General features: G+C 44.4%; 1 protein-coding gene across 1 annotated transcript; it reads left to right on the top strand.

The window, feature by feature from the left end:
• Nucleotides 1-1,808: 1,808 nt before the first annotated feature.
• LOC124028299 (dual 3',5'-cyclic-AMP and -GMP phosphodiesterase 11A-like) lies at nt 1,809-19,360 on the top strand (the record flags this gene model as incomplete). Its single annotated transcript, XM_046340401.1, has 19 exons — nt 1,809-1,898; nt 3,042-3,182; nt 4,922-4,976; nt 5,100-5,242; nt 5,808-5,883; nt 6,007-6,074; nt 8,827-8,919; nt 10,591-10,641; nt 11,478-11,624; nt 12,912-13,049; nt 14,244-14,353; nt 14,536-14,626; nt 14,950-15,050; nt 16,978-17,055; nt 17,159-17,222; nt 17,316-17,390; nt 18,131-18,214; nt 18,468-18,683; nt 19,319-19,360. Coding segments are annotated over 19 exons (1,863 nt in total), but the record flags the coding sequence as incomplete, so codon positions are not given.
• Between the last annotated feature and the right edge of the window lie 953 nt (nt 19,361-20,313).

Here is a 20,313-nt window from a genome sequence, read left to right as displayed (position 1 = left end):
CTTTCACTACTAACCCCAATACAGATGTTGTAGCTATAGGACTTTCACTACTAACCCCAATACAGATGTTGTAGCTATAGGACTTTCACTACTAACCCCAATACAGATGTTGTAGCTATAGGACTTTCACTACTAACCCCAATACAGATGTTGTAGCTATAGGACTTTCACTACTAACCCCAATACAGATGTTGTAGCTATAGGACTTTCACTACTAACCCCAATACAGATGTTTGTAGGACTTTCACTACTATAGATGTTGACTATAGGACTTTCACTACTAACCCCAATACAGATGTTGTAGCTATAGGACTTTCACTAACGTTCATGTTTTTCACACATTGTTCCTGTTCAACCATTTCCTGTGAAATAGTTTTTCTCTCTTAGTCGCCAGCTGATTTTTGTTTTGATGTCCTCAATGGAACCCTATTCCCTACATGGTGCACTTCTTTTAGACCAGGACTCCATGGGCCCTACGTTGGGAAGGGTGTGAGTAAGGAACAGGGAGCCATTTGGGATTAGCCGCGGAGTTCTCCTTAATGCAGGATTTGTTAAACAAGATGCATTAGATCTTCAGCAGGTGGCAGGATTTAGTTAAACAAGACCGTCAACTCTTTTTCAACACTTTATGCATTAGATCTTCAAAAGAGCGATAGACACAGACTCATTTATATGAAGACGTACAATTTTTAGGAACCCCTTGTATTGATGCATGCTATCTGTGATGCATTTATCTGTGACAGATGCATGTGATCATGCTATCTGATGCATGTTATCTGTGATGCATGGTATCTGTGATGCATGGTATCTGTGATGCATGTTATCTGTGATCTGTGATGCATGGTATCTGTGATGCATGCTATCTGTGATGCATGTATCTGTGATGCATGGTATCTGTGATGCATGCTATCTGTGATGCTGTGATGGTATCTGTGATGCATGGTATCTGATGATGCTGTGATGGTATCTGTGATGCATGGTATCTGTGATGCATGCTATCTGTGATGCATGGTATCTGATGATGCATGATGCATGTTATCTGTGATGCATGCTATCTGTGATGCATGCTATCTGTGATGCATGCTATCTGTGATGCATGTTATCTGTGATGCATGCATGTTATCTATCTGTCATGCACTGTCTTTGAGTCTTTGAGAGAAATGGCAGCACATATCAAAGAGTTGGGTTGAGATGTATGTTCAGTGTGTGTTGGTAAATAGGTCTATCTGTGGCAGTAACCCCACAGGCTGCTTAATTAACAGAAAACCAATTAATAAAGACTCAATCTTACGTAAGTGACTGCTTGTTGTCCAGCACATTCAGAATACCTACGTAATACCTGAGTAATTAATTCACTAAATCAATACTCCATTAAGAGGAAAGCAGCCAGGTGTGTTATTAGACGTTGAAGAAAAGAAGAACGTTATTAATGGTAAACTAGCCACCAACACACACACACACACACACACACACACACACACACACACACACACACACACACACACACACACACACACACACACACACTGGGTCACACACACACACACACACACACACACACACACACACACACACACACACACACACACACACACACACACACACACACGTTTACACAGATACTCTTGACGGCCCAAAAAGGTTTGTAATATCCCACAGATGGATTTTGGGACTAGGCTGTTTAGAAGGAACACAGTAAAGTTGAGATCAGACTCCAACCACTGAATTATAGATGTTGTTTTTTCTGTTTATCATTTAGTCTCAGAACTAGAAGTATTTCTGTCTTCTCCTCTGCTTCCCCCCATCAGGTGCTGCAGATGTATCTACCTTTCTGCGGAATATCCATCTCCAACGCCAAGTTGTTTTCAGAGTCTCGGAAGGAGTACGAGAGGAGCAGGGTGAGTTGGCTCACACACTCTTCCAAAAAAGGGTTCCAAAAGGGTTCTTTGGCTGCCCCCATAGGATAACCCTTTTGGGTTCCATGTAGAACCCAAGTTTTTGGGTTCCATGTAGAACTCTCTGTGGAAAGGGTTCCAAAAGGGTTCTTTGGCTGCCCCCATAGGATAACCCTTTTGGTTCCAGGTAGAACCCTTTTGGGTTCCATGTAGAACTCTCTGTGGAAATGGTTCTACGTGGAACCCAAAAGGATTCTTCAAAGGACTCTCCTATGGGGACAGCCAAAGAACCCTTTTAGGTTCTACATAGCACCTTTTTTTTCTAAGAGTGCATAGCCTGTCTGTCTCTCACATAGCCTGTCTGTCTCTCACATAGCCTGTCTGTCTCTCACATAGCCTGTCTGTCTGTCACATAGCCTGTCTGTCTCTCACATAGCCTGTCTGTCTCTCACATAGCCTGTCTCTCTCACATAGCCTGTCTGTCTCTCACGTAGCCTGTCTCTCTCACGTAGCCTGTCTGTCTCTCTCACATAGCCTGTCTGTCTCTCACATAGCCTGTCTCTCTCACATAGCCTGTCTGTCTCTCACATAGCCTGTCTGTCTCTCTCACATAGCCTGTCTGTCTCTCACATAGCCTGTCTGTCTCTCACATAGCCTGTCTGTCTGTCACATAGCCTACCTCTCTCACATAGCCTGTCTGTCTCTCTCACATAGCCTGTCTGTCTCTCACATAGCCTGTCTGTCTCTCACATAGCCTGTCTCTCTCACATAGCCTGTCTGTCTGTCACATAGCCTGTCTGTCTCTCACATAGCCTGTCTCTCTCACATAGCCTGTCTGTCTCTCTCACATAGCCTGTCTGTCTCTCAATTTATGTTGAATTAGACTTCCAACCATAAACAAGATGATTAGTCCTGATTATGTAAGCCATCATTTAGATGTCTATTGCATTTAAAGGGACAAACAGTTTACAGTATACATTGAATCTACTGTTCACAACAACAAATGGGAAAACATGTCAACAATCACAAGCTAAACTTTATACCCTCTGAGGAGTTGTACACTACACCGTTCTCCAGACTCTCTCTCTCTCTCCATTTCTTAGACAAATAGAGAGAGTGGTCAGTGTTGTTGTTGTGCTCCTCCAGGCTCTGCTAGAGGTGGTGAATGACCTGTTTGAGGAACAGACAGACCTGGAGAAGATAGTGAGGAAGATCATGCAGAGAGCTGTGACCCTGCTGCAGTGTGAACGCTGCTCTGTGTTGCTGCTGGAGGATATACACTCACCTGTGAGACTGACCTCTCCCCTCTTCTCCTCCGCTTCCTTCTCCCTGTCTCCTCTCCCCTCTTCTCCTCTACTTCCTTCTCCCGGCTCCTCTCCCCTCTTCTCCTCTGCTTCCTTCTCTTCAACTCCTCTCCTTCCCCTCCTCTAATTTCTTCTCCCCGGCTCCTCTCCTCCTCCTTCTCTCATTTCTCTCCTCTCCTCTGCTATGAATGTGTCATAAACAATAAACTCACCTGTGAGACCTCAGCTCTCCTCTCCTCCTTTATTTTCTTAATTTCTCTTTCCTTCTGTTTTCCCTCTCCAATACTTCCCTCTCTAATTCTCCCCTCTCTAATTCTCCCCTCTGAAATTCTCCCCTCTCCAATTCTCCCCTCTCTAATTATCCCCTCTCCAATTATCCCCTCTCCAATCCTCCCCTCTCCAATTCTCCCTCTCCAATTCTCCCTTCTCCAATTCTCCCTCTCCAATTCTCCCCTCTCCAAATTCTCCCCCCTCCCCTCCTAATTTATCCCTCCTAATTCTCCCCTCTCTACTTCTCCCTCTGTAATTCTCCCTCTCTCCAATTCTCCCTCTCCAATTCTCCCCTCTCAATTCTCCCCTCTCCAATTCTCCCTCTCCAATTCTCCCCTCTCCAATTCTCCCTCTCCAATTATCCCTCTCCAATACTTTGCTCTCCAAGTCTCCCCTCTCCAATTCCTCCACTCTCCAATACTTTGCTCTCCAAGTCTCCCCTCTCCAATACTTTGCTCTCCAAGTCTCCCTCTCTAATTCTTCCCTCTCCAAGTCTCCCTCCAAATGATTCCCTCTCCCTCTCCAATACTTTGCTCTCCAAGTCTCCCCTCTCCAATTCTCCCCTCTCTAATACTTTGCTCTCCAAGTCTCCAAGTCTCCCTCTCCAAGTCTCCCTCTCCAATACTTTGCTCTCCAAGTCTCCCCTCTCAAATGATTCCCTCCCTCCAAATGATCCCTCTCCAATTCTCCCCTCTCCAATATTTTGCTCTCCAAGTCTCACCTCTCCCCTCTCTAATTCTTCCCTCTCCAAATCTCCCCTCTCCAATACTTTGCTCTCCAAGTCTCCCCTCTCCAAGTCTCCCCTCTCCAATACTTTGCTCTCCAAGTCTCCCCTCTCCAAGTATCCCCTCTCCAATACTTTGCTCTCCAATTCTCCCTCTCTAATTCTTCCCTCTCCAATTATTCCCTCTCCAATACTTTGCTCTCCAAGTCTCCCCTCTCCAAGTCCCCCCTTCTCCAATTCTCCCCTCTCTAATTCTTCCCTCTCCAATTCTCCCCTCTCCAATACTTTGCTCTCCATGTCTCCCGTCTCCAATTCTCCCCTCTCTAATTCTCCCCTCTCTAATTCTTCCCTCTCCAATTCTCCCCTCTCCAATACTTTGCTCTCCAAGTCTCCCCTCTCCAATTCTCCCTCTCTAATTATCCCTCTCCAATTCTCCCCACTCCAATTCTCCCTCTCCAATTCTCCCTCTCTAATTCTTCCCTCTCTAATTCTCCCTCTCCAATTCTCCCCTCTCCAATACTTTGCTCTCCAAGTCTCCCCTCTCCAAGTCTCCCTCTCCAATTCTCCCTCTCCAATTCTCCCTCTCTAATTCTTCCCTCTCCAATTCTCCCCTCTCCAATACTTTGCTCTCCAAGTCTCCCCTCTCCAAGTCTCCCCTCTCCAATTCTCCCCTCTCCAATTCTCCCCTCTCTAATTCTTCCCTCTCCAATTGTGTGTATTTTCTGCAGGTGGTAAAGTTCTCAAAGACCTTTGAGCTCATGTCTCCCCTGTGCAACATGGACCGTGACATCAGGTGAAGTCTCCACTGCTTGGGAGAAGATATTTTAACAGTTATACATAATCATTTATAGGAAGGACTGACATCCTCCTGTATCCCCAATCCATGTATTTTGCATTTCTTGAGAGTGTGTGTCTCTGACAAAGTCAGCATGGAGAAGCTGTCCTGCTCTGATTGGCTGATCAATAACAGCATTGCTGAGCTGGTGGCGTCCACAGGACTGCCTGTTAACATCAGCGACGTCTGTCAGGACCCCCGCTTTGATGCTGAGGTGGGGCACCAATCACTCACCATCAACACACGCACGGGTGGACACACACACACACACACATTTGGACACAATGTGTCACACAGGCACACACGGGCACACACGTACAGATGTAGGATCTTAATTTGAGCCAGTTTGCTACAGCAGGAAAATAATCCTGCAGAAACAGGAAATGTGAATATTATGTGGATTATGATTAATGCAAATTTTTTTTAGGGGGATGATACATTTTTTGATCCTGACTATCCTGACATTTCAAAGTGGAAATTACAAACTTTGAAAAGCTTTTTTTAAACCTTGAATACACTGCAGGTTTGCATTCCCTCCTGTGCAGGAACATTCTCAGCAACAAAAGAGTGATTAAATTAAGATCCTACATCTGTATGCACACACACACACACACACACACACACACACACACACACACACACACACACACACACACACACACACACACACACACACACACACACACACACACACACACACACACACACACACACACACACACACACACACACACACACACACACACACACAGAGTAACATTCCACTCGGTACTCCCCAGGCAGATCAAGCCTCAGGATTCCACATCAGATCAGTACTGTGCGTCCCCATCTGGAATCGGACTCATCAGATAATAGGTGGGTTCACCAGTCTGTTCAGACATCCACTGTCACTAGAAAACCACTCTGTCTTTTTACCTTTCTGCTATTCCACCCGTTCAATAATGACAAATATTGATGTATTTTCTGTACTGTTCTAAGGGGTTGCCCAAATTCTAAATCGCCTGGACAGGAGGACGTTCAATGATGCAGATCAAAGACTGTTTGAGGCGAGCTCCCTCTCCACTGAGGTTCTATCTATCTATATCTATAATGAGACAGTGGGTTGAGCAGGTTCTATCTATCTATATCTATAATGAGACAGTGGGTTGAGCAGGTTCTATCTATCTATATCTATAATGAGACAGTGGGTTGAGCAGGTTCTATCTATCTATATCTATAATGAGACAGTGGGTTGAGCAGGTTCTATCTATCTATATCTATAATGAGACAGTGGGTTGAGCAGGTTCTATCTATCTATATCTATAATGAGACAGTGGGTTGAGCAGGTTCTATCTATCTATATCTATAATGAGACAGTGGGGTTGAGCAGGTTCTATCTATATATCTATAATGAGACAGTGGGTTGAGCAGGTTCTATCTATCTATATCTATAATGAGACAGTGGGTTGAGCGGGTTCTATCTATCTATATCTATAATGAGACAGTGGGGTTGAGCAGGTTCTATCTATATACTATAATGAGACAGTGGGTTTGAGCAGGTTCTATCTATCTATATGTATGATGAGACAGTGGGTTGAGCAGGTTCTATCTATCTATATCTATGTATGTATGATGAAACAGTGATTTGAGCAGGTTCTATCTATCTATATCTATATATGTATGTTGAGACAGTGGATTGAGCAGGTTTTATCTATCTATATCTACAGTGAGGGAGAAAAGTTATCCCCTGCTGATTTTGTACGTTTGCCCACTGACAGAGAAATGATCCGTCTCATTTTAACAGTAGGTTTATTTGAACAGTGAGAGACAAAATAACAACAACAAAATCCAGAAAAACACGCTTCAAAAATGTTGTAAATTGAATTGCATTTTAATGAGGGAAATAAGTATTTGACCCCTTTGCAAAACATGACTTTAGTACTTGGTGGCAAAACCCTTGTTGGCAATCACAGAGGTCAGACGTTTCTTGTAGTTGGCCAAGAGGTTTGCACACATCTCAGGAGGGATTTTGTCTCACTCCTCTTTGTAGATCTTCTCCAAGTCATTAAGGTTTCGAGGCTGACGTTTGGCAACTCAAACCTTCAGCTCCCTCCACATATGTTCTATGGGATTAAGGTCTGGAGACTAGCTAGGCCACTCCAGGACCTTAATGTGCTTCTTATCAACTAGCCTACCTGGTTAAATAAAGGTGAAATAAAAAATAAAATAAATAAATTGAGCCACTCCTTTGTTGCCTTTGGCCGTGTGTTTTGGGTCATTGTCATGCTGGAATACCCATCCACGACCCATTTCCAATGCCCTGGCTGAGGGAAGGAGGTTCTCACCCAAGATTTGACAGTACATGGCCCCGTCCATCGTCCCTTTGATGCGGTGAAGTTGTAGCAGAAAAACACCTCCAAAGCATAATGTTTCCACCTCCATGTTTGACAGTGGGGATGGTGTTCTTGGGGTCATAGGCATCATGCCTCCTCCTCCAAACATGGCGAGTTGAGTTGATGCCAAAGAGCTCCATTTTGGTCTCATCTGACCACAACACTTTCACCCAGTTGTCCTCTGAAATCATTCAGATGTTCATTGGCAAACTTCAGATGGGCATGTATATGTGCTTTCTTGAGCAGGGGGACCTTGTGGGCGCTGCAGGATTTCAGTCCTTCACAGCATAGTGTGTTACCAATTGTTTTCTTGGTGACTATGGTCCCAGCTGCCTTGAGATCATTGACAAGATCCTTCTGTGTAGTTCTGGGCTGATTTCTCACCGTTCTCATGATCATTGCAACTCCACAAGGTGAGATCTTGCATGGAGCCCCAGGCCGAGGGAGATTGACAGTTCTTTTGTGTTTCTTCCATTTGCGAATAATCGCACCAACTGTTGTCACCTTCTCACCAAGCTGCTTGGCGATGGTCTTGTAGCCCATTCCAGCCTTGTGTAGGTCTACAATCTTGTCCCTGACATCCTTGGAGAGCTCTTTGGTCTTGGCCATGGTGGAGAGCTTGGATTCTGATTGATTGATTGCTTCTGTGGACAGGTGTCTGTCATACAGGTAACAAACTGAGATTAGGAGCCCTCCCTTTAAGAGTGTGCTCCTAATCTCAGCTCGTTACTTGTATAAAAGACACCTGGGAGCCAGAAATCTTTCTGATTGAAAGGGGGTCAAATACTTATTTCCCTCATTAAAATGCAAATCAATTTATAACATTTTTGACATGCGTTTTTCTGGATTTTTTTGTTGTTATTCTGTCTCTCACTGTTCAAATAACCCTACAATTACAATTATAGACTGATCATGTCTTTGTCAGTGGGCAAACGTACAAAATCAGCAGGGGATCAAATACTTTTTCCCCTCACTGTAGATATGTATGATGAGACAGTGGATTCAGTCAGATGGAACAGAGTAAATAGACATTTCAATGTCATAGATTTAGCCGCTGGTAACTTGTGGAATAGACACTGGCTAGAATGCGGTTTTAACCAATCAGCATTCAGGATTAGACCCACCTGTTGTATAATAGATATTATAAACTGGGTGGTTCGAGCCCTGAATGCTGATTGGCTGACAGCCATGCTATTACTGCTCTAATTACATTGGCAACCAGTTTATAATAGCAATAAGGCGCCTCTGTGGTTTGTGATATATGGCCAATGTACCACGTCTAAGGGCTGTATCCAGGCACTCCGCGATGTGTCGTGCTTAAGAACAGCCCTTAGCCGTGGTATATCGGCCATATACCACACCCCCTCATGCCTTATTGCCTAACTTGAAAGCTGTTTTATTGGTGGAAACGTTTTTCTCCATACAGGCCTTTGTGATATTCTGTGGGCTGGGGATCAACAACACCATGATGTACAATCAAGTGAAGAAGACCTGGGCCAAGCAGTCTGTGGCTCTGGATGTGAGCATTGATAGGCTGAATTCCAAATGGTCAAAAGTAGTGCACTATAAAGGGCTTAGGGTGCAATTTGGGACTGAGCCATGTACTTTTCTCCCTTCACTCACTAGGCATTTAGGATTTTTTTTTTTTAGATATGCCTTTCGTGCACTAACACTCGCACATGACTTTCCCCCCCTACGAGCTCTGACTTTACTGATAGCTGTTTTACTGAGAAAACATGTACTTACTATGACTGAGATAGATGGTTGTCCCACAGCTACCTTAAGATGAATGCACTGACTGTAAGTCGCTCTGGATAAGAGTGTCTGGTAAATGACTGAAATGTAAATGTAAAATGAACGTGTTAGCTAGCCAGTCTAGTTGCTGGGCTTTAGGCTCCTCTGTCTGTCTGTCTGTCTGTCTGTCTGTCTGTCTGTCTGTCTGTCTGTCTGTCTGTCTGTCTGTCTGTCTGTCTGTCTGTCTGTCTGTCTGTCTGTCTGTCTGTCTGTCTGTCTGTCTGTCTGTCTGTCTGTCTGTCTGTCTGTCTGTCTGTCTGTCTGTCTGTCTGTCTGTCTGTCTGTCTGTCTGTCTGTCTGTCTGTCTGTCTGTCTGTCTGTCTGGTCCTCAGAATGCTTTATGAAACAACGGAGGTAATGTGGTTAAAACACATATCAGACTTGATGAGAGACGATATACTAGTATATATTATATAGACTATATACTAGTATATTATATTATGTTATGTATACACTATATACTAGTATATTATATATACTATATACTAGTATATTATATTATGTATACACTATATACTAGTATATTATATTTACTATATACTAGTATATTATATTATATATATTATATTATATTATTAATCTACACTATATACTAGTATAATATATTTACTATATGCTAGTATCTTATATTATATTATGTATAAACTATATACTAGTATATTATGTATACACTATATACTAGTATATTATATTATATACACTATATATTAGTACATTATATTATAATAATATAATAATAATAATAATATACTATATACTAATATATTGCATTATATATACTATATATATACTATATATATACTATATATATATACCTATATATTGGTATATTAAATTATATACTACATATCTTAGTATATTCAATTATTTATATACTATATACTAATATATTATACTAAATATTGATATATTACATTATATATATACACTAGTATGTTTTTACTCCTGACACTTTTTGCAGTGTGCAATCTTTTATTGACAGCATCCCCTCTTTGGAAACAGTGAAAATACCTGAAATATTTATGGTGGGAGAGAAGAACCCTGCTGAATATTAATGTATGTCGGATCGGCTCAGGCAGTAGAGGATGATACTGTAAACATGCAGTCATGAGTAGTGTGAAGAAGACAATATTGCGTCTATGTATGCATCCCAAATGGCACCCTATTCCCTATATAGTGCACTACTTTGCGCTAGATCCCATATCATCATGCATGTCCCACACCCACCTGCAGGGAAAGAGAAAGAGAAAGAGAAAGAGAAAGAGAAAGAGAGAGAAAGAGAGAGAAAGAGAGAGAAAGAGAGAGAAAGAGAGAGAAAGAGAGAGAGAGAGAGAGAGAGAGAGAGTGGGATATAAGAGGGAGAGAGAGTCCATGATGATGTTTTCTCCTGCCTCAGATGCTGTCCTACCACGCCACATGCTCCAAGGTAGAGGTGGACAGACTCAAGGTATGTCTGAGAATTACATTACATGTAGAAGGAATAGAGAAAACAAACAAACTAAATCTACAAGATAATAATCAAAACAGATGTCCATGTAGAAGTCACCTGGTTACTTTCCCAGGGGTGTATTCACTAGGAACCAAACAGAAGAAAATGGAATGAAACAGGGAGGAATCTACCTGAATAGAAACAATAGAAACGTCCATTTCTGTTGCAAAACGTTTTGTTACGTAAGACTAACGGGTACACCCCAGGACTATCATGAAGAGGGACTGGTGAGGTGTGGAGGTGGGGGTCGGAGAACCTATCATAAAGAGGCACAGGTGAGGGTGGAGGTGGGGGTCGGAGGACCTATCATAAAGAGGGACTGGTGAGGGTGGAGGTGGGGGTCGGAGGACCTATCATAAAGAGGGACTGGTGAGGGTGGAGGTGGGTGTGGGGGTCAGAGGACCTATCATAAAGAGGGACTGGAGGGACTGATGAGGGTGGAGGTGGGGGTCAGAGGACCTATCATAAAGAGGGACAGGTGAGGGTGGAGGTGGGGGTCAGAGTCCCTATCATAAAGAGGGACTGGAGGGGGACTGGGGGTGAGGACCTATCATAAAGAGGGGGACTGGTGGAGGTGGAGGGGGTCGGAGGACCTATCATAAAGAGGGACTGGAGGGACTGGTGAGGGACTGGTGGAGGTGAGGGGGACTGGGAGGTGGAGGTCGGGGTCGGAGGACCTATCATAAAGAGGGACTGGAGGGACTGGTGAGGAGGGGAGGTGAGGCTTTGAGTTTGTTATTTCCTGTTCACCTACTAGGACGCTCAATATTCACCCCCACATTCTACTCCCTCAGGCTGCTAAGATCCCTTTGAGCAGTGAGCTGGGCATCGAAGAGTTCCACTTCAACGATTTCTCATTGGACAACGACGCCATGATCACTGCCTCCCTCCGGATGTTTCTGGAACTCGGAGCCGTCCAGAAGTTTAAGATTGACTACGACGTGAGTGAGGTCAACAATGAGGGAGAATGGAGAGGCTTTCTTATTTCTCTCCAGCAACTTTTCCAAAATCACTACATTTTCCAGAAATCCTGGTTGGATTGTAACAGATTTCCTGGTTATTCTGTCCTGATTCCGGGAATCTTCCAACTGGGGTTTCTGTAAAACCTGGGAATTTTGGGAGTACCAGAATATTACAACCCTTTTGGGAGTACCAGAATATTACAACCCTATTGGGAGTACCAGAATATGAGGGACTGGGATTCAACCCTATTACCAGAATATTACAACCCTATTGGGAGTACCAGAATATACCAACCCTATTGGGAGTACCAGAATATTACAACCCTATTGGGGTCAGAACCTATTGGGAGTACCAGAATATTACAACCCTATTGGGAGTACCAGAATATTACAACCCTATTGGGAGTACCAGAATATTACAACCCTATTGGGAGTACCAGAATATTACAACCCTATTGGGAGCTGGGCATCAGAATATTACCAGAATATTACAACAACCAGAATATTACAATTGGGAGTACCAGAATATTACAACCCTATTGGGAGTACCAGAATATTACAACCCTATTGGGAGTACCAGAATATTACAAGCCTATTTACCAGAAATTACCCTATTGGGAGTACCAGAATATTACAACCCTATTGGGAGTACCAGAATATTACAACCCTTTTGGGAGTACCAGAATATTACAACCCTATTGGGAGTACCAGAATATTACAACCCTATTGGGAGTACCAGAATATTACAACCCTATTGGGAGTACCAGAATATTACAACCCTATTGGGAGTACCAGAATATTACAACCCTATTGGGAGTACCAGAATATTACAACCCTATTGGGAGTACCAGAATATTACAACCCTATTGGGAGTACCAGAATATTACAACCCTATTGGGAGTACCAGAATATTACAACCCTATTGGGAGTACCAGAATATTACAACCCTATTGGGAGTACCAGAATATTACAACCCTATTGGGAGTACCAGAATATTACAACCCTATTGGGAGTACCAGAATATTGCAACCCTATTGGGAGTACCAGAATATTGCAACCCTATTGGGAGTACCAGAATATTACAACCCTATTGGGAGTACCAGAATATTACAACCCTATTGGGAGTACCAGAATATTACAACCCTATTGATCTTGTTTTTGATGAACTCTCTTGGTGACATGTTACAGTAACCAGAATATTGAGAACAACCCTATTGGGAGTACCAAGAATATTACAACCCTATGGGAGTCCCTCCTCCCTCTCAGGTCCTGTGGGCTGATCTTGCTACAACGGTGAGGAGAACTATCAACCCGGTGGCATACCATAATTTGGATCGCACGGTGGCATACCATAACTGGAGGCATGCCTTCAACGTGTGCCAGTGCATGTTCCTCATGATCACAGTGAGTCAACGCAACAAAATATGCTCTATGTACACATTTAGAAAAGAGGGTTCCTCAAGGGTTCTTTGGTAAGGCGGATGGTTCAATGTGGAACCGAACCATAATGAGTCAAAGTTCCCTTTGAGCCCTTAAATGGTTCTTTGCAGTTCATAAAAGGGTTCTTTGATCTTTTAGTGATAATTAAAATGTAAGGGCGGGGTTTGCTCAAAAATCTTTTTGTGCAGCCGTGAGTGAGAGTGTCATTCCAGTTGATCTAATCTGTTGTGTTATTCCATGTCAGATTTGAATATGACCAGGACAGTGTCCTGTAAAAGACTCTGTGTAAGACCTTGTGTCAGTTCTGTTTGCTGAGTCAGACGATTCCAATCCTCTCCTCAGGGACCCCAGACCTTCCACAGCTACCAGTTAACACAATAATGACAACTATGGAGTTTTAACAATATAATACGACTAACCAGAATAAAACACAGTGTAATGTTCTTCAAAAGGTTATTTGTAGAATCTTTGAGATTGACAAAGATTCTTTAAAGAACCATTCTCCATACAAGGTTCTATTGGGGGAAGAAAAGAACCATTGGGCGTTCTCAATAACAATGACAAAGGGTTGTAAGCATAGCGGAACCTTTTTGGTGCTATTGTATGTAGAACCATATTTGAATGGTTCTTTGTAGAACCTTAGGAAAGGGTTCTCTACAGCACTGTAAAAGTTCAATTTAAAACCCTTATAGAACCTTCAAAAAAGGGTTCTACTGTGCCTTCATCAAGAATCCACACCCCTTGACCTTTTCCACATTTTGTTGTGTTACAGCCAGAATTAAAACATTTCTTTAAATTGAGATTTTGTGTCACTTGCCCACACACAATACCCCGTAATGTCAACATGGAATTATGTTTTTGAAACTTTTTAAATGATTTAACATTTAAGGCTGAAATGCCTTGAGTCAATAAGTATTCATCCCCTTTGTCAGGGCAAACTGTTTTGTTCACATTGTTCCTCAATTTGTTTCCCCACCAAGGCAATTAAAGTAAAGATTAACCAATTACAATGGTTCTGTCCCAAATTACCTATTTTGTTCTCCACTTTTGACCAGGGACGGGACAAGGGTAGTGCACTATATAGTGAATAGAGTGCCGTTTGGGACACTAGTAATGTCTTGGATAGTTTCGGTACTTCAGTTACCTCTGTGTCCACAGACGGCTGGTTTCCAGGATGTTCTGTCGGATGCAGAGACCCTGGCGTTGATGGTGGGTTGTCTCTGCCATGACTTAGACCACCGTGGCACCAACAACGCCTTCCAGGCCAAGTGAGTCACCTCGGCTGAGCACCGAAGAGAAATAAGGAAAATGAAGGAAAATAAAGAAAAATTAGGACGATATTAGTCTGATCAGTCAGTCTGCACGTCCGTCCGTCCACCCGTCTGCCTGTCCATCCATCTTCCCTGTTAAATCAATCAGTTGAATGTCCCTCCTCTGCTGCTTCCTACAGGACTGGCTCTGCTCTGGCCCTGCTCTACGGGACATCAGCTACTCTGGAGCACCATCACTTCAACCATGCAGTCATGATCCTACAGAGTGAGGTGACCTTGGCTACCATCACCTTTACTTAAGAGCTTCCATTTATTCCCCAACCCTGACATTCCCCCTTCCATGTATTACCTGATAATATATCTTTTTCAACAGGGTCATAATATCTTAATATATATTTTGCTCATGTCTTCCAACAGGGTCACAATATCTTAATATATATTTTGCTCATGTCTTCCAACAGGGTCATAATATCTTAATATACATTTTGCTCATGTCTTCCAACAGGGTCATAATATCTTAATATATATTTTGCTCATGTCTTCCAACAGGGTCATAATATCTTAATATACATTTTGCTCATGTCTTCCAACAGGGTCATAATATCTTTGCCAACCTGTGTTCCAAAGAGTACAGTAGTATGATGCAGCTACTGAAACAGGCCATCCTCTCCACTGACCTCACCCTGCACTTCCAGTAAGACTTCCACATGCAGTTGTAGAACAGAAACAGACCGGCACTCAGGCTCCTCCCATCTGCTTTGCCATTGAACCTCCCTCCTTTTCCTTGTATCCGTTCTGTGACTCTATCTGTGCTCCTAAACAGGAGGAGGAGCCAGTTCTGTGACTCTATCTGTGCTCCTAAACAGGAGGAGGAGCCAGTTCTGTGATGTTCTGTCTGGAGGAGGAGCCAGTTCTGTGACTCTGTCTGTGCTCCTAAACAGGAGGAGGAGCCAGTTCAGACTCTGTCTGTGCTCCTAAACAGGAGGAGGAGAAAAATTCTGTGACACTGTCTGTGCTCCTAAACAGGAGGAGGAGCCAGTCTTTGACTCTGTCTGTGCTCCTAAACAGGAGGAGGAGCCAGTCTGCCTGTCTGTCTGTCTCCTAAACAGGAGGAGGAGCCAGTTCTGTGACTCTGTCTGTGCTCCTAAACAGGAGGAGGAGCCAGTTCTGTGACTCTGTCTGCTCCTAAACAGGAGGAGGAGCCAATTCTGTTGACACTGTCTGTGCTCCTAAACAGGAGGAGGAGCCCTCTTGAGTCCTCAACCATGCAGTCATGATCCTCAGAGTGACTCTGTCTGTGCTCCTAAACAGGAGGAGGAGAGCTTCATTTGACAACCCTGTCATTCCCCTTCCATGTATTACTGTCTGTGCTCCTAAACAGGAGGAGTCATAATATCTTTGAGGGGAGGAGCCAGTTCTAATTGATTTTGTCTGTGCTCCTAAACAAGAGGAGGAGCCAGTTCTTTGACTCTGTGCTTCCTAAACAGGAGGAGGAGCCATTCTTTGACTGTCTGTGCTCCTAAACAGGAGGAGGAGCCAGTTTTTGACTGTCTGTGCTCCTAAACAGGAGGAGCCAGTTCTTTGACTGTCTGTGCTCCTAAACAGAGGAGGAGCCAGTTCTTTGACTGTCTGTGCTCCTAAACAGGAGGAGGAGCCAGTTCTTTGACAGGCCTGTCTGTGCTCCTAAACAGGAGGAGGAGCCAGTTCCAGTTTGACTGTCTGTGCTCCTAAACAGGAGGAGGAGCCAGTTCTTTGACATCTGTCTGTGCTCCTAAACAGGAGGTGGAGACAGTTCTTTGACTCTGTCTGTACTCCTAAACAGGAGGAGGAGCCAGTTCTTTGACTGTCTGTGCTCCTAAACAGGAGGAGGAGCCAGTTCTTTGACTCTGTCTGTGCTCCTAAACAGGAGGAGGAGCCAGTTCTCTGACTGTCTGTGCTCCTAAACAGGAGGAGGAGCCAGTTCTTTGACTCTGTCTGTGCTCCTAAACAGGAGGAGGAGCCAGTTCTCTGACTCTGTCTGTACTCCTAAACAGGAGGAGGAGCCAGTTCTTTGACTCTGTCTGTACTCCTAAACAGGAGGAGGAGCCAGTTCTTTGACTCTGTCTGTGCTCCTAAACAGGAGGAGGAGCCAGTTCTTTGACTGTCTGTGCTCCTAAACAGGAGGAGTCGGTTCTTTGACTCTGTCTGTGCTCCTAAACAGGGGGAGGAGCCAGTTCTTTGACTGTCTGTGCTCCTAAACAGGAGGAGGAGCCAGTTCTTTGACTGTCTGTGCTCCTAAACAGGAGGAGGAGCCAGTTCTTTGACTGTCTGTGCTCCTAAACAGGAGGAGGAGCCAGTTCTTTGACTCTGTCTGTGCTCCTAAACAGGAGGAGTCAGTTCTTTGACTCTGTCTGTGCTCCTAAACAGGAGGAGGAGCCAGTTCTTTGACTCTGTCTGTGCTCCTAAACAGGAGGAGGAGCCAGTTCTTTGACTCTGTCTGTGCTCCTAAACAGGAGGAGGAGCCAGTTCTTTGACTCTGTCTGTAATCCTAAACAGGAGGAGGAGCCAGTTCTTTGACTCTGTCTGTAATCCTAAACAGGAGGAGGAGCCAGTTCTTTGACTCTGTCTGTAATCCTAAACAGGAGGAGGAGCCAGTTCTTTGACCGTGTTCTCTCTGGAGAGTTCAGCTGGACAGACGAGGCTCACAGAGAACTTCTCAGGTCCTTCCATCTTTCTTACTTGTCTATTGAACCATGATCAACAATCTCCTTATGTGGAGACTTGGTTTGGTTCTAAACAACCTCTGACCTCTGTCATCACCAGGTCTATGCTAATGACAGCATGTGACTTGGGTGCAGTGACCCGCCCCTGGGAGATCTCCAAACAGGTGAAATGTTACAAAACTTAATGTACTAGTTTTGACTAGAGTCCATAGGATCATCATTGACATGATTGACATAACTTTGAAATCCCACGACAGGTTGCGGAGTTGGTGACCAGTGAGTTTTTCGAGCAAGGTGACAGGGAGAGGTCAGAGCTCAAGTTAACTCCAGCGGTAAGCAGAATACAGTACTACTGTAACACCTCCTTTCAAACTACACTTCCCTTCAAACTACACTTCCCTTCAAATTACACTTCCTGTTAAACTAAACTTCCCGTTAAACTACACTTCCCATTAAAATACACTTCCTGTTAAACTACACGTCCCATTAAACTACACTTCCTGTTAAACTACACTTCCCATTAAACTATACTTCCCTTCAAACTACACTTCCCTTCAAACTACACTTCCTGTTAAACTACACTTCCTGTTAAACTACACTTCCATTAAACTACACTTCCTGTTAAACTACACTTCCCATTAAACTACACTTCCTGTTAAACTACACTTCCTGTTAAACTACACTTCCTGTTAAACTACACTTCCTGTTAAATTACACTTCATTGTACAACTTCACTTCCAACTACCCCTCCCTTCAAAATAAACTTATCTTCAATGTCAGATCATCAACTTTGATATTAACTCTCCATCCACTACGACCTTGATTCCCTTGAGTCCAAACTCCATTAAAGCACCTTTAGTCTGCACAGCATTTAGAAAGTCGACTTTTATCTTTCCTTCTGCTGAGCTTCAGTATCTTTCTAACGCCCTCTGGGTTCCCAAACGTGAGCCTTGATCTAGGGAGTTCTTTCTTTAGATATTCAACTGTTGGGATGAAATGACTAAAGTTAGTTAAGTGATTAGGAGTGCCAGGATGATACTGTAACCCCCCCTCCCCCCGTCTCTCGGCTCAGGCCATCTTTGACCGTAATCGTAAAGACGAGCTGCCCGCCCTGCAGCTGGAGTGGATAGATGGGATCTGTAAGCCCCTCTACCAGGTAACGGACTCGCCTGTTCTAAACCCATCTAGTCTGTTTGTTACTGACACACCAAGTTCAAGGGGAAATCCTACGCAATAAAATCTATGTCCAGTACTTTCATTTAGTCCAGACCTGTATGTTTTCACAGTATGATGTCTTCTGAAATGTCTTTATTTCCTCCCTTTTCTCAGTCATCCTGCATGAAATGAGCCGGTGTCTGTCTGCGATACAGCCCCTTCTAAGTCAGTCTCCCACACTGTCTCCCCTCTAGGCTCTGATGAAGCTTAATGTGAAGCTGAAGCCTATGGTTGATGGGATAGCAGCCAACCGCATGAAGTGGAAGGAGCTGGGCTCATCCTATCAGCAGCACACACACAGAACTGCAGAGACCAATCAAAGTCCTGGCTCTAAGTCAGGACCCAACCCAGAGACCAATCAAAATCCTGACTCCAGTCAGAACTCGCAACTAGAGTTTGGGTCAAATTCAGTACTTGATCAGACATCAGTTCTCACTACAGAGTCTAGTGGTCATCCAGAGTTTGGGTCAAATTCAGTACTTGATCAGACATCAGTTCTCACTACAGAGTCTAGTGGTCATCTGGGATCAGATGGAAGTATAGGGTCTGGTCAGCTGTCTCAGGGGCAGGAGGCTGAGGTTTGAAGAGAGGGAATCGGAGAGGGAGGAGAGAGGGAGGGGGAATTAGGAGATAGGGAGGGGAGAGAGAAGGAGGGAGGGGGAGGGGGAGATTAGGAGGAGGGAGGGGGGGAGGAGGGAGGAGAGAGGGAGGGGGAAGAGGAGATAGGGAGGAGAGAGAAGGAGGGAGGGGAGAGGGAGGGGGGGAATTAGAGAGAGGGAGGGGGAGAGGGAGGGAGAGAGAGGGAGGGGGATTAGGGATAGGGAGGGGGAGGAGGGAGGGGAGAGGGAGGGAGGGGGAATTAGGAGAGAGGGAGGGGTGAGAGAAGGAGGGAGGAGAGAGGGAGGGGGAATTCTGAGATAGGGAGGGGGAGAGAGGAGGAGGGGAGGCTGTGTGGTACTGTAGTGTCTGTAGTGTCTGTACCTCAACCTGATCTAGTTGGGGTATTAAAAAGGTCTGTTTTTTACACTTTGTTTCCACCTTGTAGGACACGTCAGTGGACGACGTGTTGATCTTTATGACATTGTAATTACAAGAACATTGAGTGTGAAGCATCCATTCATATTAGATTCCTGCTCACACCTTCGTTGCACTGCTCTTGTGAAATGTAGTAATGCTGCCCACGTGATAAACCTCCTGTTTGTTAAAGCTTGTGCATCCATGGACCGGCTTTGAAACCAAAGATGTCCAGTAACCAATGTGTTATGCCTTCATGTACAAGAAATCACTGTGATCTCTCTTTTTCTCGCTCTCTTTCCGTCTCTCTTTCCCTCTCTGTACCTCTCTGTATCTACCCCCTTCCTCTCTTTCTGTATCTACCCCCCTTCCTCTCTCTCTGTATCTACCCCCCCGTCCTCTCTCTCTGTATCTACCCCCTTTCCTCTCTCAGTATCTACCCCCTTCCTCCTTTCTGTATCTACCCCCCGTCCTCTCTCTCTGTATCTTCCTCTCTCTGTATCTACCCCCTGTCCTCTCTTTCCCTCTCTGTATCTACCCCCCGTCCTCTCTCTCTGTATCTACCCCCCCCCTGTCTCTCTCTCTCTCTGTATCTACCCCCTTCTCTCTCTTTCCCTCTCTGTCCCTCTCTTCCCTCTCTGTATCTACCCCCTGTCCTCTCTCTCTCCCTATCTATCCCCCCTGTCTCTCTTTCTCTCTGTATCTACCCCCGTCCTCTCTCTCTTTCCCTCTCTGTATCTACCCCTTCCCGTCCTCTCTCTCTGTATCTACCCCCCTGTCCTCTCTCTCTTTCCCTCTCTGTATCTACCCCCCGTCTCTCTCTCTGTATCTACCCCCTGTCCCTCTCTCTCTTTCCTCTCTGTATCTACCCCCTGTCCTCTCTCTCTGTATCTACCCCCCGTCCTCTCTCTCTGTATCTATCTCTCTCTTTCCCCTCTGTATCTACCCCCCTCTCTCTCTCTGTATCTACCCCCCGTCCTCTCCCTCTCTGTATCTACCCCCTTCCTCTCTCTCTTTCCTCTCTGT

The sequence above is a fragment of the Oncorhynchus gorbuscha genome, unplaced genomic scaffold, assembly GCF_021184085.1.
Source record: "Oncorhynchus gorbuscha isolate QuinsamMale2020 ecotype Even-year unplaced genomic scaffold, OgorEven_v1.0 Un_scaffold_3989, whole genome shotgun sequence".
Taxonomy (NCBI): Eukaryota; Metazoa; Chordata; class Actinopteri; order Salmoniformes; family Salmonidae; genus Oncorhynchus; species Oncorhynchus gorbuscha.
This window is presented reverse-complemented; position numbering and strand designations above follow the sequence as displayed.